The sequence below is a fragment of the Malaclemys terrapin genome, chromosome 5, assembly GCF_027887155.1.
Source record: "Malaclemys terrapin pileata isolate rMalTer1 chromosome 5, rMalTer1.hap1, whole genome shotgun sequence".
Lineage (NCBI taxonomy): Eukaryota > Metazoa > Chordata > Testudines > Emydidae > Malaclemys > Malaclemys terrapin.
This window is the reverse complement of record NC_071509.1, coordinates 89,052,270-89,075,628: the sequence shown is the minus strand read 5'-3', so window position 1 is coordinate 89,075,628 and position 23,359 is coordinate 89,052,270. Positions and strand designations below refer to the sequence as shown.

At 43.4% G+C, this 23,359-nt stretch overlaps 1 protein-coding gene across 1 annotated transcript in view; it reads left to right on the top strand.

Annotated features, from left to right (window-relative positions):
* Nucleotides 1–23,359, top strand: part of SMARCA5 (SWI/SNF related, matrix associated, actin dependent regulator of chromatin, subfamily a, member 5) — a 50,507-nt gene that overhangs the window by 9,539 nt on the left and 17,609 nt on the right. The window contains exons 5-11 of the mRNA XM_054028900.1: nucleotides 24–124; nucleotides 5,198–5,377; nucleotides 14,571–14,726; nucleotides 14,818–14,949; nucleotides 16,665–16,733; nucleotides 18,646–18,755; nucleotides 19,079–19,305. Coding sequence (XP_053884875.1) covers nucleotides 24–124; nucleotides 5,198–5,377; nucleotides 14,571–14,726; nucleotides 14,818–14,949; nucleotides 16,665–16,733; nucleotides 18,646–18,755; nucleotides 19,079–19,305 — 975 coding nt within the window. The remainder of the gene's footprint in view (nucleotides 1–23; nucleotides 125–5,197; nucleotides 5,378–14,570; nucleotides 14,727–14,817; nucleotides 14,950–16,664; nucleotides 16,734–18,645; nucleotides 18,756–19,078; nucleotides 19,306–23,359) is intronic.

The following is a 23,359-nucleotide window of genomic DNA, read 5'->3' as shown; positions in this document are numbered from 1 at the left end:
TTTTTGCATGTCCTCACTTTTAGATGTAAAATGGGGTAAACTGCGTGATTATCAGGTCCGAGGGTTGAACTGGCTCATCTCTTTGTATGAGAATGGCATCAATGGTATCCTGGCAGATGAAATGGTAAGTGCTGCTAATTTTTGTTGTTGGGGCTGTGTAGGCAGAAGGAACATGACACGAAGTTTATAATCAGATTTAGGTCTAGTTAATTTTTTTAAAGACGCTGTTTATATTATAAAATGCAAGAGATTACGTGTTATGATACACTTCGAATGATTTTTTTTTGTAAAATGTGGTTAATTCATAACAACATTTTTGTTAAAACTACATGCATGACATTACTCCAGCAGTAGTCAACTATGGAACAGCTTCCTTTGAGAAATGGAATCACTTCTGTGTGCTTATCTGCCTCAAGGAAATGCAAACTCAGAAAAAGTTTGTTTTATGGAACAGACTGCCCTTTATATTATTTTAAAGCTGCAACTATTTTGAGTGGTATTCAGAAAGTTCTCATGGTAAGAAGCCTTTAAGGTGTAAAAAGAATGGCAGCTGCAGGGAACCAGTTGGAAGCCATTTTCCTCAGGTCCTGATCACTTTAGAACCCTAATACAGTGAGAGTGAAAACCCCACTCCCCCTCCAGTCGTCATTGCTGTAGAGTGTGCTGCGTGGCACACTTAGTGTTGTGAGTAGGGTTAGCTGACTTGATTGCCAAAATGCCTGTTTCCTCTAGATTAGCACTTCTGCTAGTGGGAACTGACAATAGGACATTTCATAGGGTGCTACCCGTTGTGCTGCACTGTCTAGCTTGATAAGGTCAAAGTTTGTTCTATACCAGGTGGTAGAATTACAGTTCTAACGGGAGCATTTATTAAAGATAAGGCAAGTTTACCATAACCTAGAACAAGAGTCGGCCACCTTTCAGAAGTGGTGTGCCGAGTCTTCATTTATTCACTCTAATTTAAGGTTCCGCGTACCAGTAATACATTTTATCGTTTTTTAGAAGATCTGTCTCTATAAGTCTATATATAATATAACTAAACTACTCTTGTATGTAAAGTAAACAAGGTTTTCAAAATGTTTAAGAAGCTTCATTTAAAATTAAATTAAAATGCTGAACTTAAGCCGCCGGCCTGCTCAGCCTGCTGCACGCCTGGGGTTCTGTTCACCTAGGCCGGCAGTGGGCTGAGCGGGGCCTGCGGCCGGAACCCCCACGGGTAAGGGGCCGGCAGCCAGAACCCCAGACTGGCAGCGGGCTAAGCAGGGCCAGGGGCCGGCACCCCAGACCATCAGTGGGCCGAGTGGCTCAGCCCGCTGCTGGTTTGGGGTTCCGTCCGCTGACTCCTGCCAGCCAGGGTCCCAGCTGCCAGCCCCTTGCCAGCTGGGTCCCAGCCGCTGGCCACACTCAGCCCGCTGCCAACCTGGTGCTCAGGGTGGGGGGGTGCAAGAGTCAGGGCATAGGGTGTGGGGGGGCTGGGTATGTGGGGAGTGCAGGAGTCAGGGCGGGGGTGTGGGGGGGATGCAGGGAGCTGGGGTGCAAGGGGGGTTCAGGGGTCAGGGCAGAGGGCTGGGGGCATGTGAGGGGGTGCAGGAGTCAGGGCATTGGGTGTGAGGGGGATGCAGGAGGCAGGGGTCAGGGTAGAGGGCTGGGGGGGTGGGCTGGGATATGGGGGAGTGCTCCCAGCTCCCTGCCCTGAGCGGCTCATGGCAGGGGGCTGGAGGGATACTCCCCGCTCCTACCCCCCTTCTCTGCCTCCTTACTGGTCTGAGCAGCGAGGGCGCTGGGGCTGCTCTTCTCCCCTTCCTCGCAAGGGCCATTGGCGGCAGGGAGGGAGAGGAGGCGGGGCTCCACACAGCTCGCTGGGCGAAGGGGAGGGGGAAGCTTGGCTGCTGGTAGAGCCTGCTGTACAGCAGCTGTCGGCAGGAGCAAGCTTGCTTCTGCCCCCGCCAGAGAGAGTGGGGGGTGGAGAAGAGTGGGCTGGGTTGGGCAGGATTTTTAATGACATGCTGCTGCCTGCCAGGGTCTGGCTCACCCCGCTGCCAGGGTTTGGCAGCAGGCTGAGCGGGACCCTGGCAGGCAGTAGTGTGCCATTAAAAATCTGCTCGCGTGCCATCTTTGGCATGCATGCCATAGGTTGCCGACCCTTGACCTAGAATGTGTGAAAAACTTTTAAACTTACAAATATTTGGATTGTGGGTGATGGTGAGTATCAGTTAAAACTTAATTTTTATTTATCTTTGCAGCTGTTCTGCTTTTAACCTTTTCCTTCTAAACTACTTCTGCACTAGCTGGAAATGTTGATTTCTTTTGAAACATAAGTTGAGTTCTGGAAACAAAAATAATCATTTTTAAAATAAAATATTTTTTCCTGATATCCAGTCAAAATCATTTTCTGCAGCAATTAACTTTACCATCTTCTCTGCATTTTCAGACCTCAGTATTTCCTGTTAAACTTTAATTATTTTTTTTATTAACAATGCAAAAATCTTATTTTATCCTCTGTTTATCATTAAACAGCATTTACTGCTTATAAACTGGATTTGAGTTTTAGTCTGTGATGCATCTTTGTTTGCTAAATATCAATATCTTGTGACACTTAATTTTCTAGAATATCATTCTAGGTGTTTATTTTTGTTAATCTCTAAATTACTCTTTTTGATAAATGCTAACTGAAATGTACTCAGTAGTTGCTTCCTCTCCTGCACATTTATTTTTCTTGATGCTGTTCATTTTGTAGGTTTTTTTGCCATTGCATTAAATATACTTTTTGTTTACAAAACAAAACACAAAAATCTCCTCTTCCAAATGTCGTCTTATTTGATTCCTGCATCTTGACTTTGAAAGTATGTGTATTTTTAATTATTTCTAGGATTGGGCATTTGACTAGTCCAAAATAGTCAATTGACAAGTCAGATATTGGTGAAAAATGGTCAGATATTTTAAAGCACCAATTTATTACGTCAGAAACAGTGACAATAAAGAGTAAGACTTTCTGGTCTCCAGTAGTTTAGCCGTAGATACTTATGCCTAATTACAAAAAAACAAGTTACTTAAGTGAATTATTTTAACTCAGAAACGTGAAACACAATGAAATGAAGTTCTAAAAAATGAAAGAATGGCACCATGATGCAGTCTAAAAGATAGGCTGCTGCCTACCTCAGGGCATGAAATATTTGATCATGATCAAACCTAATTATTTCAAAAGCTTTTTAAAAATAAATGGGGGACGGGTGGATCAGAAGGGGAAGAAAACGTGGAAGAACAGAACATTTTTCTTAAAATTAGCATTTCAGTTGCAAATACGTTTACTTTATAGCTTTTTCTACAACACTTGCTACAGTATTTTAATGTACATCATTAATGGGACACAAGATGACTATGAGCAACTGGTGTGGAAATCTACAACTACTTTATCCAAAAATTTGCTAGATTGTTCTCTGTAGGAAATTCAGCTAGTTAAATTTACTACTTAGAGGTGTTGTCAGCCCGTTTAGGCTCAAGCTGCAACTATTAAAATAGAATTATTTGTATCTAATTATATAAACTTGTTTAAATTTAGTATTTCTGTTAAGGATAGAATACATTCAACAGCAATTTGCAGTACTTAAGTCAAAATGTGCAGAGTTCTTCATGGGCCCTGAATCCATATTTAGAGGCATCTAAATAAATGGCCTGGGTGTTGGTGGAGCCGAGTACCTCCAACTCAATTTGAAGTCCAGGGGATCTACAGGTGCTCATTACCTTTGAAAATCAGGCCACTTTATATAGGTTCCTGAATGCTGTGGACTTAAGTTCCTGACTTTATGAATCCAAATTTGAAGACATCATTAATGTATTTGAGAATATAGACCCACATTAGTTTTCTAGCCAAAACAACTTGAATCTTTACAAGTTTTATCTTTTCATGTTTTAAGATCTTAATGGATTACTGATGCGCTTTTTTTTTGGTCTGTTCAAATAAAGTAGACACTTGTTTGCAGCAACACCTTGTAAGAGCAACTGCTGCTTATGAGTAACATTTCTCCTGGGAACACTTTTCCTACCCTGAATTGTCCACCTGGTAACAGCAACATTTATGACACTGTGATGTCGCATCCAGGGCAGAGATTGGGGGAGGGGGGGCATTTAGGGGAGTTGTCCCTTCCAAACTGCATTTTTGAACTCCCCTCCTGACCCTGGCCCTTCAGCGCAGCTTCATCCATTTGCCCTGCCTGACAGAGCCTGCATGGAGAGCATGTGTGTGGCGGGGAGTTTTGTGGAGGGTCTGGAAGAGATGGATTTTGGGGGGCGGGGCAGGGCTCGGGAGCGGCAGAGGCACAGCTGGAAGGTTTCCTCCTCCCTTAGCATCTGGCTTTGGTGTGGGGGGGGGAGATAATATGTTGCTATTTTGCAGTGGGGAGTATCAGGGACCACTTTCATGTGCATTGAGCTGTCCCCTCTCCATCTTTGCTGATGGTGAGGTATGGGTGTGCTGTTTTGCTGTGGGATGTTGCTGACCTGTCCCCTTCCCCCCCCCCCCTCCATTGCACGCTGTGAACAGTGCCCTCTTCAAGGTGGAGCATAAAGTTGCCTGTAGGAGCATCCTCAGATTCTCCCCAGCAGCTGGGCTTGGTCAGCCATTTTGCCGACTGGGGCTTCCCCTGCCCCATTTCTCCCAAACTTGGGGTTCCCCCATATCATATCCCCACAATGTGGCTGCCCCACCCCTTCCAAAACACCCTGAACTCTTCATATGTGTTTGGTCAGACGACACTCCCTATAACAGCAACAGCCGCTTAGGAGCAACATTGCAAAAGGGCGCAGATATGTTTCTACTAACAAGCATCTGCTATACTGTTCCTAGTGTTTTCTACAAGCCAGTAACTATCAGGTTTCAAATGCTGTTCTCTACCATAAATTACAGAGACCCTCCATTCATTTTATGCTGCAGGCAATTTTTCTGTACTTCTTTAGCAAGTCATGTTAGACTTACTAGTTCGTAAAACTTTTTTAAAAAAGTAACTTATTTTTAAAGCAAACAGTGAAATAAATTAAGTAGTTGTCTGTCAGGTCAGTGTATCTTGGGGATCTCTGTTGGGATTTTTGCTAGTTTTGTTTTCACCTGCCTTTTTAAAGTTTACCACTGAGTTGCTATAAACTTTTTTTTGAGAGAACCTTTCCCCGTTAATAATAGAAATAAATTTTAACCTCTTAACAGGGTCTTGGAAAGACACTGCAAACGATTTCTCTTCTTGGGTACATGAAACACTACAGAAATATTCCTGGCCCTCACATGGTATTGGTTCCCAAATCCACTTTACACAACTGGATGAATGAGTTCAAGAGATGGGTACCAACACTTCGAGCAGTTTGTTTGATAGGTGACAAAGACCAAAGAGTAAGTATGAGACACTCTATTGCATATTCATATTTTTCTTCTCCCCTGCCCCAAAGTATTCATATATGGTGGACCCAACATATAAACTTGCCACCTTGTTATGTTTTCTAATCAACAAGTAGCTGCTGTAGATTGTTCAGGAGGCAGACTAATGGTTCCAGAAGTAGATGCCACAGAATTTTCAGCTTAGGCTCAGATGTGCTCTGTATTAGATACTAGATGACACCCCTTCTTTTTTTGTTCCCAAACAAACAAAAATTGACACATGAACATATAAAAGTATACAAATCTATTCAGTAACGTGGTCAATATAAGACCTAAAACGAATGCTGTTATTTGAAATGTAATCAACTTTAAAAAAGAAAAATAATTTCAAGCACTCCCTGCTTCTGAGGCTTACCTGTTGTTTTTTGTCACTTTACAGTCACATTTTCCTGCTTTTAAATTAATTTTCTCCTTTTTTGTGTTATGGAGATCCACAATATAAACCAGTGGAAACTGATCTCTTTATTTTTGGGGGTGGGATGAAACTAACTATACAAAGTGCAAAATGTATGAAATAAACTAACTAGAAAAGAGAAATAGCTCATTCTGTAGTCCCTCTGTTATAGGAATCTTTGGTCTTACTTGTAACAGTGGCTATAAATTTTGTGAGTATGGACTCTCTCTCCATACAACTCTTTTCCTAAAATAAAATCTAATTGTGTCCCCTTGTAAAGTGAGATTCTGATCTAATAGTGACCTCTCTCTCCCTACTCAACAGGTCAGTTCCCTGTGGGTTTTCTCTAGATTAGGGAAAAATTGTTTTCCAGTCCCAATGTAATGTTGTTGTCGTCGTCTTTTTCCTAATCTAGATAATCATTGTGTTCAAGCTGTCATCTTATTCAAGTTGACAAAACCAGGTTTTTGCTTTGTTCTGCTCTGTGCAGAGCAAATCCACTTGAGAACATGAGTTGGAGAGTGCAGAGAGAGAATATTACCATGCATCAACAGAACTGCTTACTAAATTCTAGTCAATTATACTTGTGCAAAGCCATTGAAGAGAATGTGGTTGCAAAAGTGTCACTGAAAGAGTAATTTTGGCTTGCAGCATTTTTAGTAGATGTGGTGATATGTAAAGGAGATACCTAGCTTGATTCTCAAACTTCATTGGACTGTCAGTCTCCCCCTATCTGAACCCCCTGTGGGGAGGCTAATGTGCCCAAGGTCCCAGGATTCAAGAAGAGCTTTTGCCAACCCCAGGCCTTTCTGGTTATTGACACCCACCCCAAGTGCCTGTATTGCCTTGGGGTAGCTCAAAGTGCACTGTTTGATCTTTCCCAAGCCAAACCTGTCAAGCTCCTGAGAGGTTTCTGAGATTCCTGATAGATCATGCTGTGAGGCCCTCAATCTGCTGTTGGCCTGTCAAACCCCACTGTACATTGGGCAGAGCCACTGAGAAGTTCCCTTTGGAGCACGGTGATCGCTGGCTCCATGGCCGATAGGGGTAGAACCAAGGACTCCAAATGAGGGCATGAAGAGGATCGGAAACACTCTCACAAGAAGCAAGAAAAAAAATCTCCCTCCAGATCCTCATCCAAGAAGAGAACCTCTTTTCTGGTACCTTCTAAGCTGTGTGAGACTCTGCACCCTGATATAGGAATGTCAGGAGTTCAGAGCATGGTACTGGTCTCTTTGCACCAAAGAGCAAGAGTGCCCAGAAACCGGTGTTAATGCAGGAGTGGAATTGTCCCTGGTACCAGTAGGGAAATGGAAGCAGACGCCATCTGCACTTGTGGTACCATCACACCATGGTGAGTTGTTGGTACCAAAGACAGTGACAAGTTCAACACTGCTGTTCTGCAAAAAGAAAGGATCCACTTCGCCCCCTTGCGTTTGGAGATAGATATACTGCCCTGAGGACATTACTGTCTTCTCAGACCCAGAGTCCCCAAGCCTGTTAAAACCAATCCTGACTAGGGAGATTCCCTGGACCAATAGCATGGGGGAAGGTACAAGAAAGGGGAGAGTCACTCACCTATTCCTTCTATCAGCTGGGACATAACAAGGCTCCTGGTACTTACAGCACCACCCATGGTGTCTGAAGCTGCCTCCTCCTCTAACAACTCAGGTGTTAGTAGGAGATGATGTCCTCTCCCAGAGAGAAAAGGGAGTCTCTTGGGCACTGGCCTGATCTCATAGTAGAGATTATCCACCTTCGGATCAATTGTACCATACTCTATGAGGACCACCTCTGTTTCATTTTAACTGTCTGCACTGGCATTATTTGGGCCCTTGGGACCCACACATACAATATTCTGAGTCTGCAGTCCCATCGAGAATCCAAATAACCTTCACCTTGGAGAACTTTCTTAACCTCCTCAGGAACTAATGGAAGAGGAAGAAGAACCAGATCCGATGGGGTTATCTCCAGACAGGGTGGTTGCACCAGCCCCACCTTCACTTCCTGATGACTAAAGGCAGTTTCAAGACCTGTTAAGGAGGATTGCAAGTACACTCTAGATTCCTCTCAAGGAAGTGCAGGATTTTCCTCAAAGTGCTGGATTTAGCAAGGTGGTACATCCCATTAATGAGGCAGTCTTGGTGGTTCCAAGATCTAGCACAGCTGCTCCAAAAAGAACAGAAAATGTTCCATTGTACCAGCTAATGAAGCAGGATTTATATTCATGCATCCTGCTCCAAGTTCATTAGTAATTCAGGCTGTGGCTGAAATGACTGACAACGTCAGACCAGATCTGCTCCTTCCCATGAGGAAGATTAGTCCTTTTCTGGAGAAAGTTTGCTGTGTGGAACTCCAAGTTGGTTGAAGTAAAACTATTGCTAATGACAGCACTAATGTCAAAGTATGATTTTATTTATTATATACTAAGTTTGTGGGTTCACTGACAAACTCCCACAGGAGGATAGATTGCGGTTCAAAGTGCTCATCAAGGAGGACAGATTGTTTGTAAGGGAGTCTCCCCAGGCCTCTGATGCTTTGGATACAACCTTCTGCTCGATGGTGATGATAGTCATGCATTGGGAGTTGTGGCTTCAATCCTCTGGATTTCCCAAAGTCCAGTCCATAGTAAAGGATCTGCCTTTGAGGAAAACAATTTGTTCAGTGAAAAGACAGATGTCAGAACATTGACTAAAGGACTCCAGGGCAACCCTCTGCTCTCTTGGTATCTACACTCCAGCCCCACGAAGCAGACACCACAGACTGAACAATACAAGCAGTGATCAGCAACTCTTTTTATCATCAAAGACGTTACGAGCCACCCAAGAAGCAACATAGGGTGCAGCATAGCAAAAATATCTCCTCTTTGCTCTCTTTCCAACTCCAGCCTGACACTAGAAAGTGCTTTTGATGGGAGCTTCAGGAGCTACTACTCAATCCCTGTAACCCATCCAAAAAGCTCCTTTCCTGTTCGGGGACCCCTGATACTTAGGGTACGTCCACACTACCCGCCGAATCGGCGGGTAGCGATTGATCCCCGAACGCGCTCCCCGTCGACTCCAGAATTCCACCACGGCGAGAAGCGGAAGTGGAGTTGACGGGGAAGCCGTCCATCTGGGAGTGAAGGAACCGATACTTGCTCAGCACAGAAGAAAGGGATGTTACTTGAAATACTTCCTCATCCCCAAAAAGAAAGGAGGATTGGAGACCAAACTTGGATTTCAGACAGCTGAGCATTTTCTCCTATGATTAAAGCTCATGGTAGTCACCCTGTCCTCTTTAATTTCCTCATTAAACAAGGGTGATTGGTTTGCAGCTCTCGATTTGAAGATTGCCTACTTCTACATAGACATCCATCCTGCGCACACAAGATTCTGGAGATTCACTGTAGGTCAGGACCACTACCAATCCAGAGTGCTGCTCTTCGGCCATGCAGCAGCGCAATGGGTATTCACAAAGGTGATACAGGCAGCCCACTTCAGCTGCCTGGGCTCATCAGTTTTCCCTACCTCAATGACTGGTTACTAATGGGAAAATCTCAAGAGGTGCAGATAGCAAACAGCTCCCTACTCAGATTCTTGCGCTCATTGGGACCTTGAGCAAATGTAGAAAAGTCCATTTTAGTTCCCCCCAAGAACTGTAGACTTTATCGGGGCAACCCTGGACTGTATTAGTGCCAGGCTTACCTACTTCAGGACAGATTCCAGTCGATAAAGAATCTCATCACTCCACTTCTGCTGCACCCACAGATATCTGTTCATGCCTGCCTCCTCCTTGTGTACTTGTGACACCCTTCACAAGACTTTGCCTTTGATGTCTGCAGGGTTGGATGCAGATAGTCAACATACTGAGTAAATAGTTTGGACAAATTCCCTCTTCTGGTGCAAGCTTCCCTCTTCTGGTGGGAGAACAAGGAGGCAGTGTATGCATGTGGTCCCCTTTTGTCCCTCCTCCACCTACAGAGAGATTGATCACAAATACTTCCTTACAAAGGATGGGAAGCCAATTGGGATGAATATGTAGCACAAAGTATATGGACCTCCTCTCACCAAATTTCAATTACACAGAAATCTTCTGGAGCTATGGGTAGTCCATGAGGCTTGTAAACGATTCATACCATTTATTCTAACCCTGCATGTCCAAGTCATGTCTGAAATGACAAGTGTTCTGCATCAGTAAATGAGTAAGGTCCCCCCTTCTTTGTATAGAAGTTGTCCCTCTTTGAGCTGATGTATTTGTTCTTCTCAGCGCACCTTTCAGGGATATACAACAAGTTAGCAGATATCCTCAACAGGCACTTCTCCAGGGACCATGAATGGGAACTACATGATTCAGTGGTTCATAATGTATTTCAGCAATGGGGGCCCCTATCTTGGAACCTCTCTGTGTGTCAGGAGAACAAGAAATGCCCAATCTACTGTTCTGGGGACTCAAGGTTGGGGCTCCCGAGGAAACTCTTTTCTAGTACCATCCTTGGGACAACTAACATACGCCTTCCCACTTCTTCCACTCTTACCCTGGGCCCTCAGAAAGATCAAGCAAGAGAGAGCCTTGGTGTTGCTTATTGCTCCCAGATGGCCCAGACAATTCTGGTTTCCTGACATTCCAAATGTCAGCATATCCATGCATCCGTATCCAGCTGTTCCTGGACCTATTGACCCAGCACAAAGGCATCCCAATCTAGTTTTCCTTCACCGAACAGCCTGGTATTTGGATGGGCAACAAACCTAGAAAGGACATGCTCAGAAAAGCATATCCTTAATAATAGGAAGGTGTCAACAGGAATGTGCTACATCTCAAAGTAGAATCTATTTTCTCTCTAGTCAAAACTGTCAGGTAACACCAGAAGATTCCGACATTCCTGTCATCTGAAAATACCTCCTGTCCTTAAAGACTTCACATCTTTCTCTTAGCTATCTCTGGGTGCACATAGCTGGTATCGGCACCTGTTCCCTTTGCTTGACAATCACTCTATCCTTACCCATCCTGTGACAGGCACATTGTTAGAACCTTTCCTCTGATACTGAAACCTACCCCAATTTGAGACCTTGGTCTAGTTCTATCAGCATTAATAAAGATTCCGTTTGAACCCTTAGACATAGCCACCACAAATCAATAGGTGAGCTAAGGAACCTATCACTTCAGCCAGAAGAGTAGGTGAGCTGGGATCCCTTGTGGCTAATCTGATTTACACAGCTTTCCATAGGGACAGTGTGTCTCTGAGTTTACACCCGAAATTCATCCTTCATTTACCTGTCTTCTTCCCAAAGCTGTATGCCACCAGTGAGGATAGGAAGTTTTGTGCTCTGGATAGTCAGTTGAGCGTTGACACTCTACCTGCAAAGGACTAAATCCTTTAGGAAATCAGATTATTTGTATCTTTTGCAGACTGTGAAGCTGTCTCATCCCAAAGTCTGTCTGATTTGAATTTCAGGTTGCATGTTGCTCTGTTATGAGTTAACAGCAATTCCTCTCCTGAGGAGTGAGAGGGCCCACTCATTTAAAGCTCAGGCTGCATCAGTAGCCTCAGTTTGAGAAGTGCCTCTCCTGGAAATCTGTAAAGCGGCAACCTGGGGCTGTATTCACAAAATGTTATGCACCCAGTGCAAGCTTCTATAGCTAACGCATCATTTGGCAGAGCAGTCCTCCATTCAGTGGTACAGCATGGGTCCTTGCACCCTGCTGCTCAATGAATACTACTTGTTGACTCACCCACAGTGGACTACAGATCAGAACTATCACTCGAAGATGAAAGGTTACGTACCTTAGAGTAACTGGAGTTGTTTAAGATATGTGGTCCCTATCTGTATTCTGCTACTCGCCCTTCTTCCCCTGTTGTTTGGCACCGAATCCTAGGGTTATTTTGTGATCAGAAGGTACTAAAGAGGCAGTTGGTTTGTGCTTCCTCCACCATGGCCTTGGTTCAGAGCACGAGGAGGAGAGGGGCTCAGGCATGGATTAATGTATGCTGGTAGCAAGAATCTTCTGGTCTCAAGAGCATATGCACTGGCGGTGGATTAGAGAATAGGGACCACACATCTCGAAGTCCAGTTACTGTCACATAAATAATCTTTCTTTTTGAATTATCCATTGTTGGGCTGTATTGTAGTCCTCATAGACTCATAGACATTAAGGTCAGAAGGGACCATTATGATCATCTGGTCTGACCCCCTGCATGCTGCAGGCCGCAAGACCCTTCCCTGGACTCTACCGTTGAAGTCCCCAATCCTGTGTTTTAGTGACTTCAGTCGGCTGAGACCCTCCTGCTAGTGATCCCTGCCCCATGCTGCGGAGGAAGGCGAAAAACCTCCAGAGGCTCAGCCAATCTACCCTGGAGGAAAATTCCTTCCCGACCCCAAATATGGCGATCAGTAATACCCCGAGCATATAGGCAAGAGTCTCTAGCCTGACCCTTGTTGGCCATTATGCTGTTCATGTACCATTGCTTGGTTTTCCTTGGCTACTATGTTTTATCATTAAACCATTCCCTCCATAAACTTATCCAACTTAATCTTAAAACCAGACAGGTCCGTCGCCCCCACCGTTTCCCTCGGAAGGCCGTTCCAATATTTCACCCCTCTGATGGTCAGAAACCTTCGTCTAATTTCAAGCCTAAACTTCCCCCCGGCCAGTTTGTATCCATTCGTTCTCGTGTCCACATTAGTACTAAACTGGAATAATTCCTCTCCCTCCTTTGTATTAACCCCTCTGATATATTTAAAGATAGCAATCATATCCCCCCTCAGCCTTCGCTTTGTCAGACTAAACAACCCAAGCTCCTCTAATCTCTTTTCATACGACAGGTTTTCCATTCCTCTGATCATCTTAGTCGCCCTTCTCTGCACCCGTTCCAGTTTGAGTTCATCTTTTTTAAACATTGGAGACCAGAACTGCACACAGTACTCCAAATGAGGTCTCACCAGCGCCTTATACAACGGAAGCAGGACCTCCCTATCTCTACTAGATATACCTCGCCTAATACATCCCAAGACCGCATTGGCTTTTTTCACCGCCACGTCACATTGCCGACTCATAGTCATCCTGCGGTCCACAAGGACCCCTAGGTCCTTCTCCTCTTCTGTTACTTCTAACCAATGCGTCCCCATCTTGTAACTAAAATTGTTATTATTCGTCCCCAAGTGCATCACCTTACACTTTTTACTATTAAATTTCATCCTATTTCTGATACTCCAATTCACAAGCTCATTCAAGTCTCCCTGCAGAGTATCCCTATCCTCCTCCGAGTTTGCAACTCCTCCCACCTTCGTATCATCCGCAAACTTTATCAGCCCACTCTTGCAATCGGTCCCGAGGTCAGTTATAAATAGATTAAATAAGATGGGTCCCAAAACCGAACCTTGAGGCACTCCACTAGTAACCTCCCTCCAACCCGACAATTCACCCTTTAATACGACCCGCTGCATTCTCCCCATTAACCAATTCCCTATCCACCTCTGGATTTTCATATCGATCCCCATGTTTTTCATTTTAACCAATAGTTCCTCATGGGGTACTGTATCAAACGCTTTACTGAAATCCAGGTATATTAGGTCCACCGCATTTCCCTTATCTAATAAGTCCGTTACTTTCTCAAAGAAGGAGATCAGATTCGTTTGGCACGATCTGCCCTTCGTAAAACCATGCTGTAATTTATCGCATTTGCCATTAACTTCAAGGTCCTCAACTAGTTTCTCTTTCAGAATCTTCTCCAGCACCTTGCACACTACTCATGTTAAACTAACAGGCCTATAGTTACCCGGGTCACTTTTTTTCCCTTTCTTGAAAATAGGAACCACATTGGTTATTCTCCAGTCTAACGGGACTACCCCCGAGTTTACAGATTCATTAAATATAGTCGCTAATGGGCCTGCTATTTCCCGCGCCAATTCCTTCAATATTCTCGGATGAAGATCGTCCGGTCCACCCGACTTAGTCCCATTAAGGCGTTCTAGTTTTGTTTCTACCTCGGATGCGGTAATCCCCCATCCCGTATGCCCCTCTGTAACGGTGCTAGTATCCCTAGTAACGGTGCTAGTATCCCTAGATGACAGCACTCAGTAGCTCAGTTGTTTTGTTTGTTTTTGTTTTTTAATTAGCCCAGCAGTGTCAGCTTGGATTTGCTTTACATACTCCAGACCGGTTATACTCTGATCTAGTGGTCCCCAAACTGTTTACTTCACACCTCCCCTTACTTCTGTCCACGCCCACCCCTCAGATCCAGGAGCGTAACCAAAGCTCCGGGCGGTGGGGATGCAGACAGGAGTAAGGGGGCCAAGACTGGGACCACAGCTAGGGGCAGGAGTGGGTGCAGAGCTTCAACCAGGGGCCAAGGCTAGCAGCCACAGTGGGGTGCAGAGATTCCTCTGTGCCCCCCAGTTTGGGGACCATTGCTCTAATCCAATTGAAATACTATAAAATTACTGGTGTTAGTGCTCCTTTACAATTTTTAATCTTATGATTTATCCATTAAAAAACTTTTATGCATACTCTTCTGTTAAAGATTGATATCTGAAGCTTGCTTTTCTTCCCCACTTAAAAATGAGATATTGGCACTTGTTCAGTCTAGCAAATCCCTAAAACTAGAAAGCACATCTGTCGCATTGAGGCTACAATGAATTTTTATTTTTAACCCCTAATTTTGCAGTGTGAGGGGGAAACTTTGTTTTGAATACTAAACAAAATATATTCGATTTGTTTAGTTATGAGATATGGTAGTTAATCTTCAAGAATTTTTTTTTTTTCCTTTCTAACTAGGCTGCCTTTGTCCGAGATGTATTGTTGCCAGGAGAATGGGACGTCTGTGTAACATCATATGAAATGCTTATTAAAGAGAAATCTGTGTTCAAAAAATTTAACTGGAGGTATCTAGTTATAGATGAAGCCCACAGGATCAAAAATGAAAAATCAAAGGTAACTTAGAATTTACTCAAAGTAGACATTTGCATAGATTACAGCATCTTTACAATAATACAGTTGTGATAATTGTCTTGATCTCTTTCAGTTGTCAGAAATTGTGAGGGAATTCAAGACAACAAATCGGCTGCTGTTAACTGGAACTCCACTTCAGAACAATTTGCATGAACTCTGGGCACTTCTCAACTTTCTTTTGCCAGATGTCTTTAACTCGGCTGATGTAATGTTTCTTATTTTTCTTTAACTGAGTTCATTTAATTTTTAATAATTTACTGACTTGGGAGAAATACAAATAACTTTAATAGACCTGGTTAATTATGTTGTGATTGACAGTCCATTCATTTCTGGTTGTTGAAAGGTATAGTACAGACGCTCCCCGACTTACGCAATTGTTCTGTTCCGGAAAGCCTTGCGTAACCCGAATTTTACGTAAGTTGGAAATGTATATTGTGCAAGCATAAAAAAACAATTACAACATTTTCTGCTCTAAATCTTCTTTCACTTATGAACTGTCCTGCACTCTTGCTATCGCTTGGTTGCTTTCCAGGCATGATTTGAATGAAATAATAGGGTGAAATAACAGAAATACAGTATCGCCGAAATAACACGAGACTGAGAGGCTGTGAGAGCGCAAAGCCTTCCCTTGTAGGAGATGCTACTGCTGTATTCCTCCGCACACCGCACTACAGTACAGTACTTTGCATTTCCGTACACTAGGCATTATTTTCCGCAACTCGAAAATTTTATTTATGCCTTATGGAACTTTTTGCGTAAGGTCGAATTTGCGTAAGTCAAGTCTTGCGTAACCCCGGGAGCGTCTGTATGTAGATGAATTCATCCGGTATATTGTCCGCTGTACGTTGTTTTAAACCTTATTGTCCATTTAACACACACAATGGGTGTTTCAGTCACTGTGATTTGATATTAAATTTCATGCTGGTGATTTTTAAAGGAGGATTATGTACTGTGGTATCTTAAATGACTAACTTTTATTATCAGATTTTAAGAATCATTTTGTTATTTAATCTTCACATCTTGAAATATAGTTAGCAAGATTTTGATTCTATATGAGTTGGGAAGGCCAATGCAGTTGTGTAGTGCACTCACTACCAGGCTTGAGTGCCTTGTGCCCACATTTGATGGTGCTGCAAAGGCAGTGCATTTAAGTTCAGATTCAGTAAGGTTGTTTTGCTTAAGGTTTTGTGCTTATGCTTAAGTACCTTGCTGAATTGAGGCTTTAACCCCTCTGGGAGAAGAAGCTTTGCAATGTATTCAGCTAGTGGGCATAGCTCCCCATCTTTGTCATCCATCACATGCTCAGTGGCATCCAGCCCAGAGCTGGTAATGATATTCTTACTATAGAAGATCTGCCTGTGGTGGCTCCCTTCAGCAGAAAAGAGTGGGTACATTAAATGCTCTGATGAGTGTACCGAGATCTTCCATAGTGACCATGAGAAAAAATGACCTTCCTATTGGAGCAAACTAGAAACAGCACTTTGATTCCAAAAGCAACTTACCTGACTGTTTGCTTTCTGTATTTTTCTCTTATTTGATTTTGAACAAACTGTCTGCCTCCTATATCAGCTTCTGTTGTGAAGTCTTCCTGTTTTTTTGGACAGGATGTGGAAATGAGTATAGTGTCACAAAATCAGTATTGTAACTTAAGGGTGCTGTATACCGTTTTTGTATTGCTATAACCATATCTGGCTAGATACTGATATAGTTAAAGCAGTACAACCTCTTAAGGGGATTCAGTCGTACCTAGTATAAATGTGCTTATATTAGTATAGCTGATTACATATCAATATACTTACATTGTGAAATTTAAATTGAATTTGTAACTGTCATGTGGTGAGCTACTTTCTTTCTTATTGCAGTACATTAACTTTCTTGGTGTAATAAAGTGATTTCTATATTTAAAATATTTTAATATAGGACTTCGATTCATGGTTTGATACAAATAACTGTCTTGGAGATCAAAAGCTGGTGGAACGTCTCCACATGGTAAGTTTTTGTTTGTTTGTTTTTTTGTATGTGTCACATTCATATAATGTTGAATGAGTATTAACCAGTCCTGTTGTTCCAAAGATTTTTCTGTCTTTGCTCATAGAACATTAAGAAAAATACCCTTATACTATACTTTTTGGAATATTTTGAAAAATAATTGCATCCTGACTTCAGTGATGCAAAGGATGTATATAATTCTTAAATAGGCCTGGTTGAATAGCTTTAAGCCCAGATCTCAACCTCCCCTTCCCCATGTTAAAAGAATATTTATTAAGGTTGCAAAGTCAAGCATTCATATTAGGAAATGCTTGAATTAAGGTTGTCTGTACAACCTTAATTTAGTTCCCTTGTGCATATGCATTGAGATACGGTCTTTAGTTAGAAGATCACATACTGCTTTTTTCCCACGGGACCCCTGTCTCATTCTGTGCACAGGATGGATGGTGCTAATTTGAGCAGCTATTTAATAGTTTGTTTTCTTGTTACTGTTCAAATATGTGGCCCCATGCCTTATTTACTGAACAGTCTTAAACCCCTGTTCTGAAGACAGAATGTATTCATTTCCTCTGGCTTTTGTATGGCACTTATCTCTATAGTACCTGAGTGCTTCATAAATATTGATAAATGTATTTTCCCAACATCCCTGTGAGATGACGGAGTATTAGCCACATTTTGCAGATGGGGAACTAAGGCACAGAGAGATTAAAGTCAAAAGTGTCCAGTAATTCTGGGTGTACAATTTGAGATCCCTATGATTCTGAAAAATCAGGTCCTTAGCATTTTATATGTTCAAAGCGCAACTCCCATATTCTTATGATCCTATTCTCCTCTGTAGGCCTGGCTCTCTGTTCTTACTAACTCTCCCATGGTGGATCAGTCTCCCCCTTTGATGAGAGTAGGCGATGCATTATGATGTCCCCTGGCTGCAGTGCAGCATGGGACATGACATCCAGCTAGGGAGCTCAGCCTTTAGAGGAGAATGGGGACATTAGACAACCAAACTATAGGTAGTATGAGGCACTATGGGGACATATCTGAATTGAAGTATTTTAGTTTTGGCAAGCAAACAATTTTCTGTGGAAAACAGCCTCTTGTGAAACATTTTATTTAATTGGAAATTCAATTTTCTGTTAAAACAGTTTTGACAAAAAAAATTTCACCCATTTTGAGTTGTAATGTAAGTGCACGAGAAACCAGAATATGAAACTGACCCTAAAGAAACTGATAAATCTAAATCTTTTTCCAACTTGAATCATATACATTGAAAGTACCAGAACACTAAAATTTGAAGAAAATCCAGAAGTGTAAGGTGTTCCTACTCATCTTGTCTGGCACAGATAACTCATACCACTCAGTGGGAGTGGTGGGGGGCAAAGCAAAATTCTTGTGAGATCGTCTCTTAGAGTTATGGATTGATGACCAGACTCATTTTTGCCTATCTCCAGCAGCTTTTCATATCCAGTCATGACACTTTGATTTTTGGGGCATCCTCATGCAGCTTGGTTATCTGTAACTGCTTGCCATGCTTGATAACAAGAACAGAAGTGGGGCATTTGGACCATAGCAATACTGGTACTAGCCATGCTAGTATTTCTTCATTTTCCCCCCATGTCTCCAAGATGCTCTGGTTTGAATCCTTCAGAGGAAACTCAAATGTGTTCCTCTGGAAGATAGCTGTGTATGTGTTAATCATTTTTCCAGAGGACCCGGTTACGGTCTGGAGTTTGAAACTCTAGGAGGAACAGTGAAACATGGCTTTAAAATACCAATGGATTAGTTTTCAGAAATGTATTCAGTGAATCTTCTCTATTTTATTGATAGTTCTTGCTTGTTAAGCAAATAAGAAACACAAAAGACTTGAATTTCTTGCTTTATTTGATACTCAACCTAAACATTTAATCTTTTCCAGGTGCTAAGGCCATTCCTCCTTCGCCGTATTAAAGCTGATGTAGAAAAGAGTTTGCCTCCAAAGAAGGAAGTTAAAATTTATGTGGGTCTAAGCAAAATGCAAAGAGAATGGTAAGTAATTCAGGCACTTGTCTGTACTACTGTTAAAGCTGACTAGAAATCTGCTGCTTACAACTGAACTAACTACAACTTCTGCAGAAAAATGCTGTTGTATTGTGCAGAACCTGATTTAATTGCTTATGATGCAGCCAGCTGGGAGGAATTCAATATATGTTTCCTTGTGATAGCTTTACCTAATGGCTAAGTTGCTGTTTATGCAATCATCAGTGAGCTTTACTTATGGAATGGGGGAGGGTCTGCTTTTGAGTTCTTGCTTTATAACTTATACAATAAAAGAGGGCCTTTACTTAATTGAAGTATCACTTTCAATTTAGGTATACACGAATCTTAATGAAGGATATAGATATATTGAACTCTGCTGGGAAGCTGGACAAAATGAGACTATTGAACATCCTGATGCAATTGCGAAAATGTTGTAATCATCCTTACCTCTTTGATGGAGCAGAACCTGGTCCACCTTACACAACAGATATGCATTTGGTTACCAACAGTGGAAAAATGGTGGTATTGGATAAATTGCTTCCAAAGTTGAAAGAACAAGGTATGACTCATATTTCTTTCCTGATTTGTTTGAATCATTTGTCTGATTGCTTGTCTGATTCATTTGATTTTAATAGATGGAATTTAATCGCCAGATGTATTTTCTCTGTAGATCATAGGTGTTGTGGAGGCTAGGGTGGCCTCATAGGTAATTGGATCACAATCCATTAAAGGTTTTATAGATCAGGATCAGGACTTTGAAATCTGTTCTTCAGTTAAGTGGGGGCCACTAAAGCGTCAGTTGGTCCCGAATGTAGTAACCTGTTTTTTTCAGCAACAGCTGTCAAATGTACATCACTGTGGAGTTCTGCTAACTATACTGGCTCTCTATAAGATACCAGATCATATTCAAAACCTTGGTCTTAACCTTCAAGGCCCTTTATGGAATTGTTCCAAGGTACCTTGGAGCATGTCAGTCTCCCTTAATGGCAGCATTCCTCAGGACATATGAAACTCAACTTAAGGGGAAGCTTGTGAAAGTGAGGAAACTGCTTTCTTAGCAACAGGGTAAAGGCTCTGGAATTCATTACTGCAGGAGATCAGATTCACCACAAATATTATTTCCTTCAGAACAAAGCGTAAAACTTACTAATTCAGTTAGTGTTTTTACAGACCGATCTAAGCACAGTAAAGGAGGAGTCAGTAGAAAACTTAAGGGCAAGGGAAGACCTTATAAAGAAAGAACAGCCATAGGCAATACGAAGTAAACCTAGGCTTAGCCTATTGGCCTGTATTTTTGCTTTATTCCTTGGGAGATATTCAGACACTATAGTGATGGATGCCATTATAAGACCTGAGATAGGAGTTAACAAATCAAAATGATAGTGTTGGCATTTTTTTGCTTATGAGGCTTGTTGCTATATGCTGTGTCAGTTTCAGCTGTCATGTGACAGTTGCCTTTAGTCCTGGAAAAAATTATCTGGATTAACTAAAAATGGATCACAAGGAATAGGTACTTATCCAGTGTAAAGGGTAAGTGTCATGACTAACTGAACATGAAAGAAATAATGGTGGCAACTTTTTTTGCCATTTATGAACACCATAAACAGGCTAGGGAGTTTGCAGTTCTGTTGTGTTGCAGTAGAACATATTCTTGAATGCTGGACTTGGTAAGTAAGTCAAGTGGGTGCTTGCCTCTTAAATGATTTATTTTAAAAATGTATTTAAATCATCATACTTGTTAAATGCTTTAATATCATAATATTGGGGGGAGGGATAGCTCAGTGGTTTAAGCATTGGCCTGCTAAACCCAGGGTTGTGAGTTCAGTCCTTGAGGGGGCCACTTAGGGATCTGGGGCAAAATCAGTACTTGGTCCTGCTAGTGAAGGCAGGGGGCTGGACTCGATGACCTTTGAGAGTCCCTTCCAGTTCTATGAGATAGGTATATCTCCATATATTATTAGCCCAAATTACTCAGTTCATTTTAAATTTTAATTTTCCAGTATTTGCACAAGGGTATGGGGGGAGTGGCTTGATCTTAATTACTTTTTTTAATGAAAAGGTGATTTGACGGTGGTTTCTGTTGAAATCCTTATTTAGTGTGTGCCTTTGTGTCTTCAGTTGTCCTTGTATATAACTTGCAGTAAAGGATCAATATCATTTTCACACTAAGGATGAAGAATTTGTAAAGAATATTGATATGTCTATAACGCTATGAATCTCCATTGAGTAAAATACTGAATAGCAGTATTTGACTATTGCAGGTCAGCATTTATATGTATTTCTGCTAAAGTTCCATATTAAATGAGGTTCTTCGTCGAGTGCTTGTTCACATCAATTCCAATCAGGTGTACGCATGTTGCGTGCACCATCGTTGGAAAGTTTTCCCTTAGCAGGGCCTGTTGGGTCAGCTGTGGAGCCCCTTGGAATGGCGCCTTTATGGTGCTCAATATATGGTCCTGCTGACCTGAGCTCCCCCACCTCCCTTCAGTTCCTTCTTACCGCCCCTGACGGTCATTGGAACAGCGTTCATTTGCCTCGCAAGGGCTTCTCTTAGCTTGTTAGTTAGAGCTATAGTTTAGCATAGGTTTCAGTTCTTAATTTAGCGTAGTTTAGAGTTATACTTTCGGTTAGGGACCAGGGTTCCACCTTACCCGTTTCCTTCCCTTGGGGCCAAGTGTTTAAACTGTGTTGGACCTGCAGTAAGCACTAAATAGACAGGTGCAAAATCTGCAGGTCCTTTCTACCCAGGACGAAAAAAGAGCGGGACTTCCATCTCAAATAGCTTTTGATGGAGTCCGCTCTCTGTCCTCAACCTGCCTCTGAGCGCGGGGTCCCCCGCTGAGCGAATCGGTGTGCAGCACTCTGGCCTTGGTGCACAATATGTCACTGAGAAGAGTCCAGAGACCCTTGGCACCGTTCTCCAGCACCGCAGACTATCCGGCACAGTTCCCATTCGCCAGTACCGCACAAGCGGAAGGAAACTGACAGAGGCCGATCACTGAGGCCAAAGGTTTCTCAGCCTCCGGGTGCATCAGCAGTGCGTCCTGGGAAAGAGCACTCTGCATGCAAGGGTCAAGAGTTGGCACCAGTGACTTTGGTTCCCTGGGGGGACCATTGAGTCTGGTGCCCAGTGACTCCCCGGACTGGCAGTGCCAGGTGGAGGAATTGGAGTTACCCTGTACCCTGGACATTTTCGAAGCTGACAGGGAGTTGATAGAACTGATGGCGCCGCAACCCCTGGCGGTCAGGGACAAGCCCCCCTGTACCTTCATGCCTGGTGCCGTCTAGAGGGAAGCCAGTTATGATGCAGCGTTCTCCTTGGCACCGCTCCTGCTTGCCATCGCCCAGGTCATCTCGGGACCCCTTGTACTCCTCCCTGGCACCGTCCAGGCAATCCAGATCTCTGGTGCCACTGGAATGGCACTGATTGCCGGCACAGTTAGAGAGGCAATGATCTCTGGTGCCCAGCTCTCGGCATCGATTCCCAATGCGGGGACATCGGCACCGATCCCCTGTGCAATACTGGTCAGTGCCGCCGTGGTTGTCCAGATCGGGGTTGTCTGACTTAGATGTGGAATTATTCTACTCCCGCCACAGTGGGCACCGTTCCCACAGACATTGGAGCAGGGCACCTGTAGCTTGGCCTCCGCACTGGCAGAGGCAGTGACCCTTTTGGATCCCCTGTGAAGGAGGTTCCTCAGGAGCACAGGGGCAAGGGATTCTACTCCTGTTGTTTCCTCATCCCCAAGGCAAGGGGGGTGGGATCCCAGACCCATTTTTAGATCTGTGTGGACTCAACAGGTTCATGGTAAAGTTGAAATTCCACATGGTCTTCCTGAGCACAATTATCCCTTCTCTGGATCCGGGAGACTGGTATGCCACCCTCAACATGAAAGATGTGTACTTCCCCATAGCCATTTGACCTCAGCACAGATGGTTTCTGCAGTTTGTGGTCAGCCATAAACATTACCAGTTCACGGTCCTCCCATTCGGCCTATCAACTGCACCCCGGGTATTCATCAAGTGCATGTCGGGGGTAGCAGCCTTCCTCCGCAAGAGGCAGGTACCGGTATGCCTACCTAGATTACTTGCTGTTGCAGGGCCATTCCAGGGAGCAGGTGGAGTCTCACGTCCAACTAGTCAAATCCATGTTTTAGAGACTCCTCAACGTGAACCCGATCACCGACCAAGAGAATAGAATTCAATGGGGCGGTGCTGGACTCGGTTCAAGCGAAAGAGTACCTACCAGAGACACGATTTCAAGCCATAGCAGGCATCATTCAGAGCCTCATGCAGTACCCGACCACTATGGAGCGGGGTTGCCTGGCCCTCCTCGGCCACATGGCAGCCTGCACTTAAATGTCAGGCATGCCAGATTCAGGCCACTCCAAGAGTGGCTCACTTCTGTATATCACCCGTGGTGCGATAGGCAAGACTCAATACTGTTGTTGCCACAACAAATACTCCAGTCCCTCCAATGGTGGCTCAACCTCCATACAATGTGCGAGGGAGTTCCTTTCAACAGCCGTCCTTGACCCTAATAACGGACACGTCATTGTTGGGTTGGGGGGCACACCTGGGCGACCACCAGATGCAGGGGTTGTGGTTGCAAA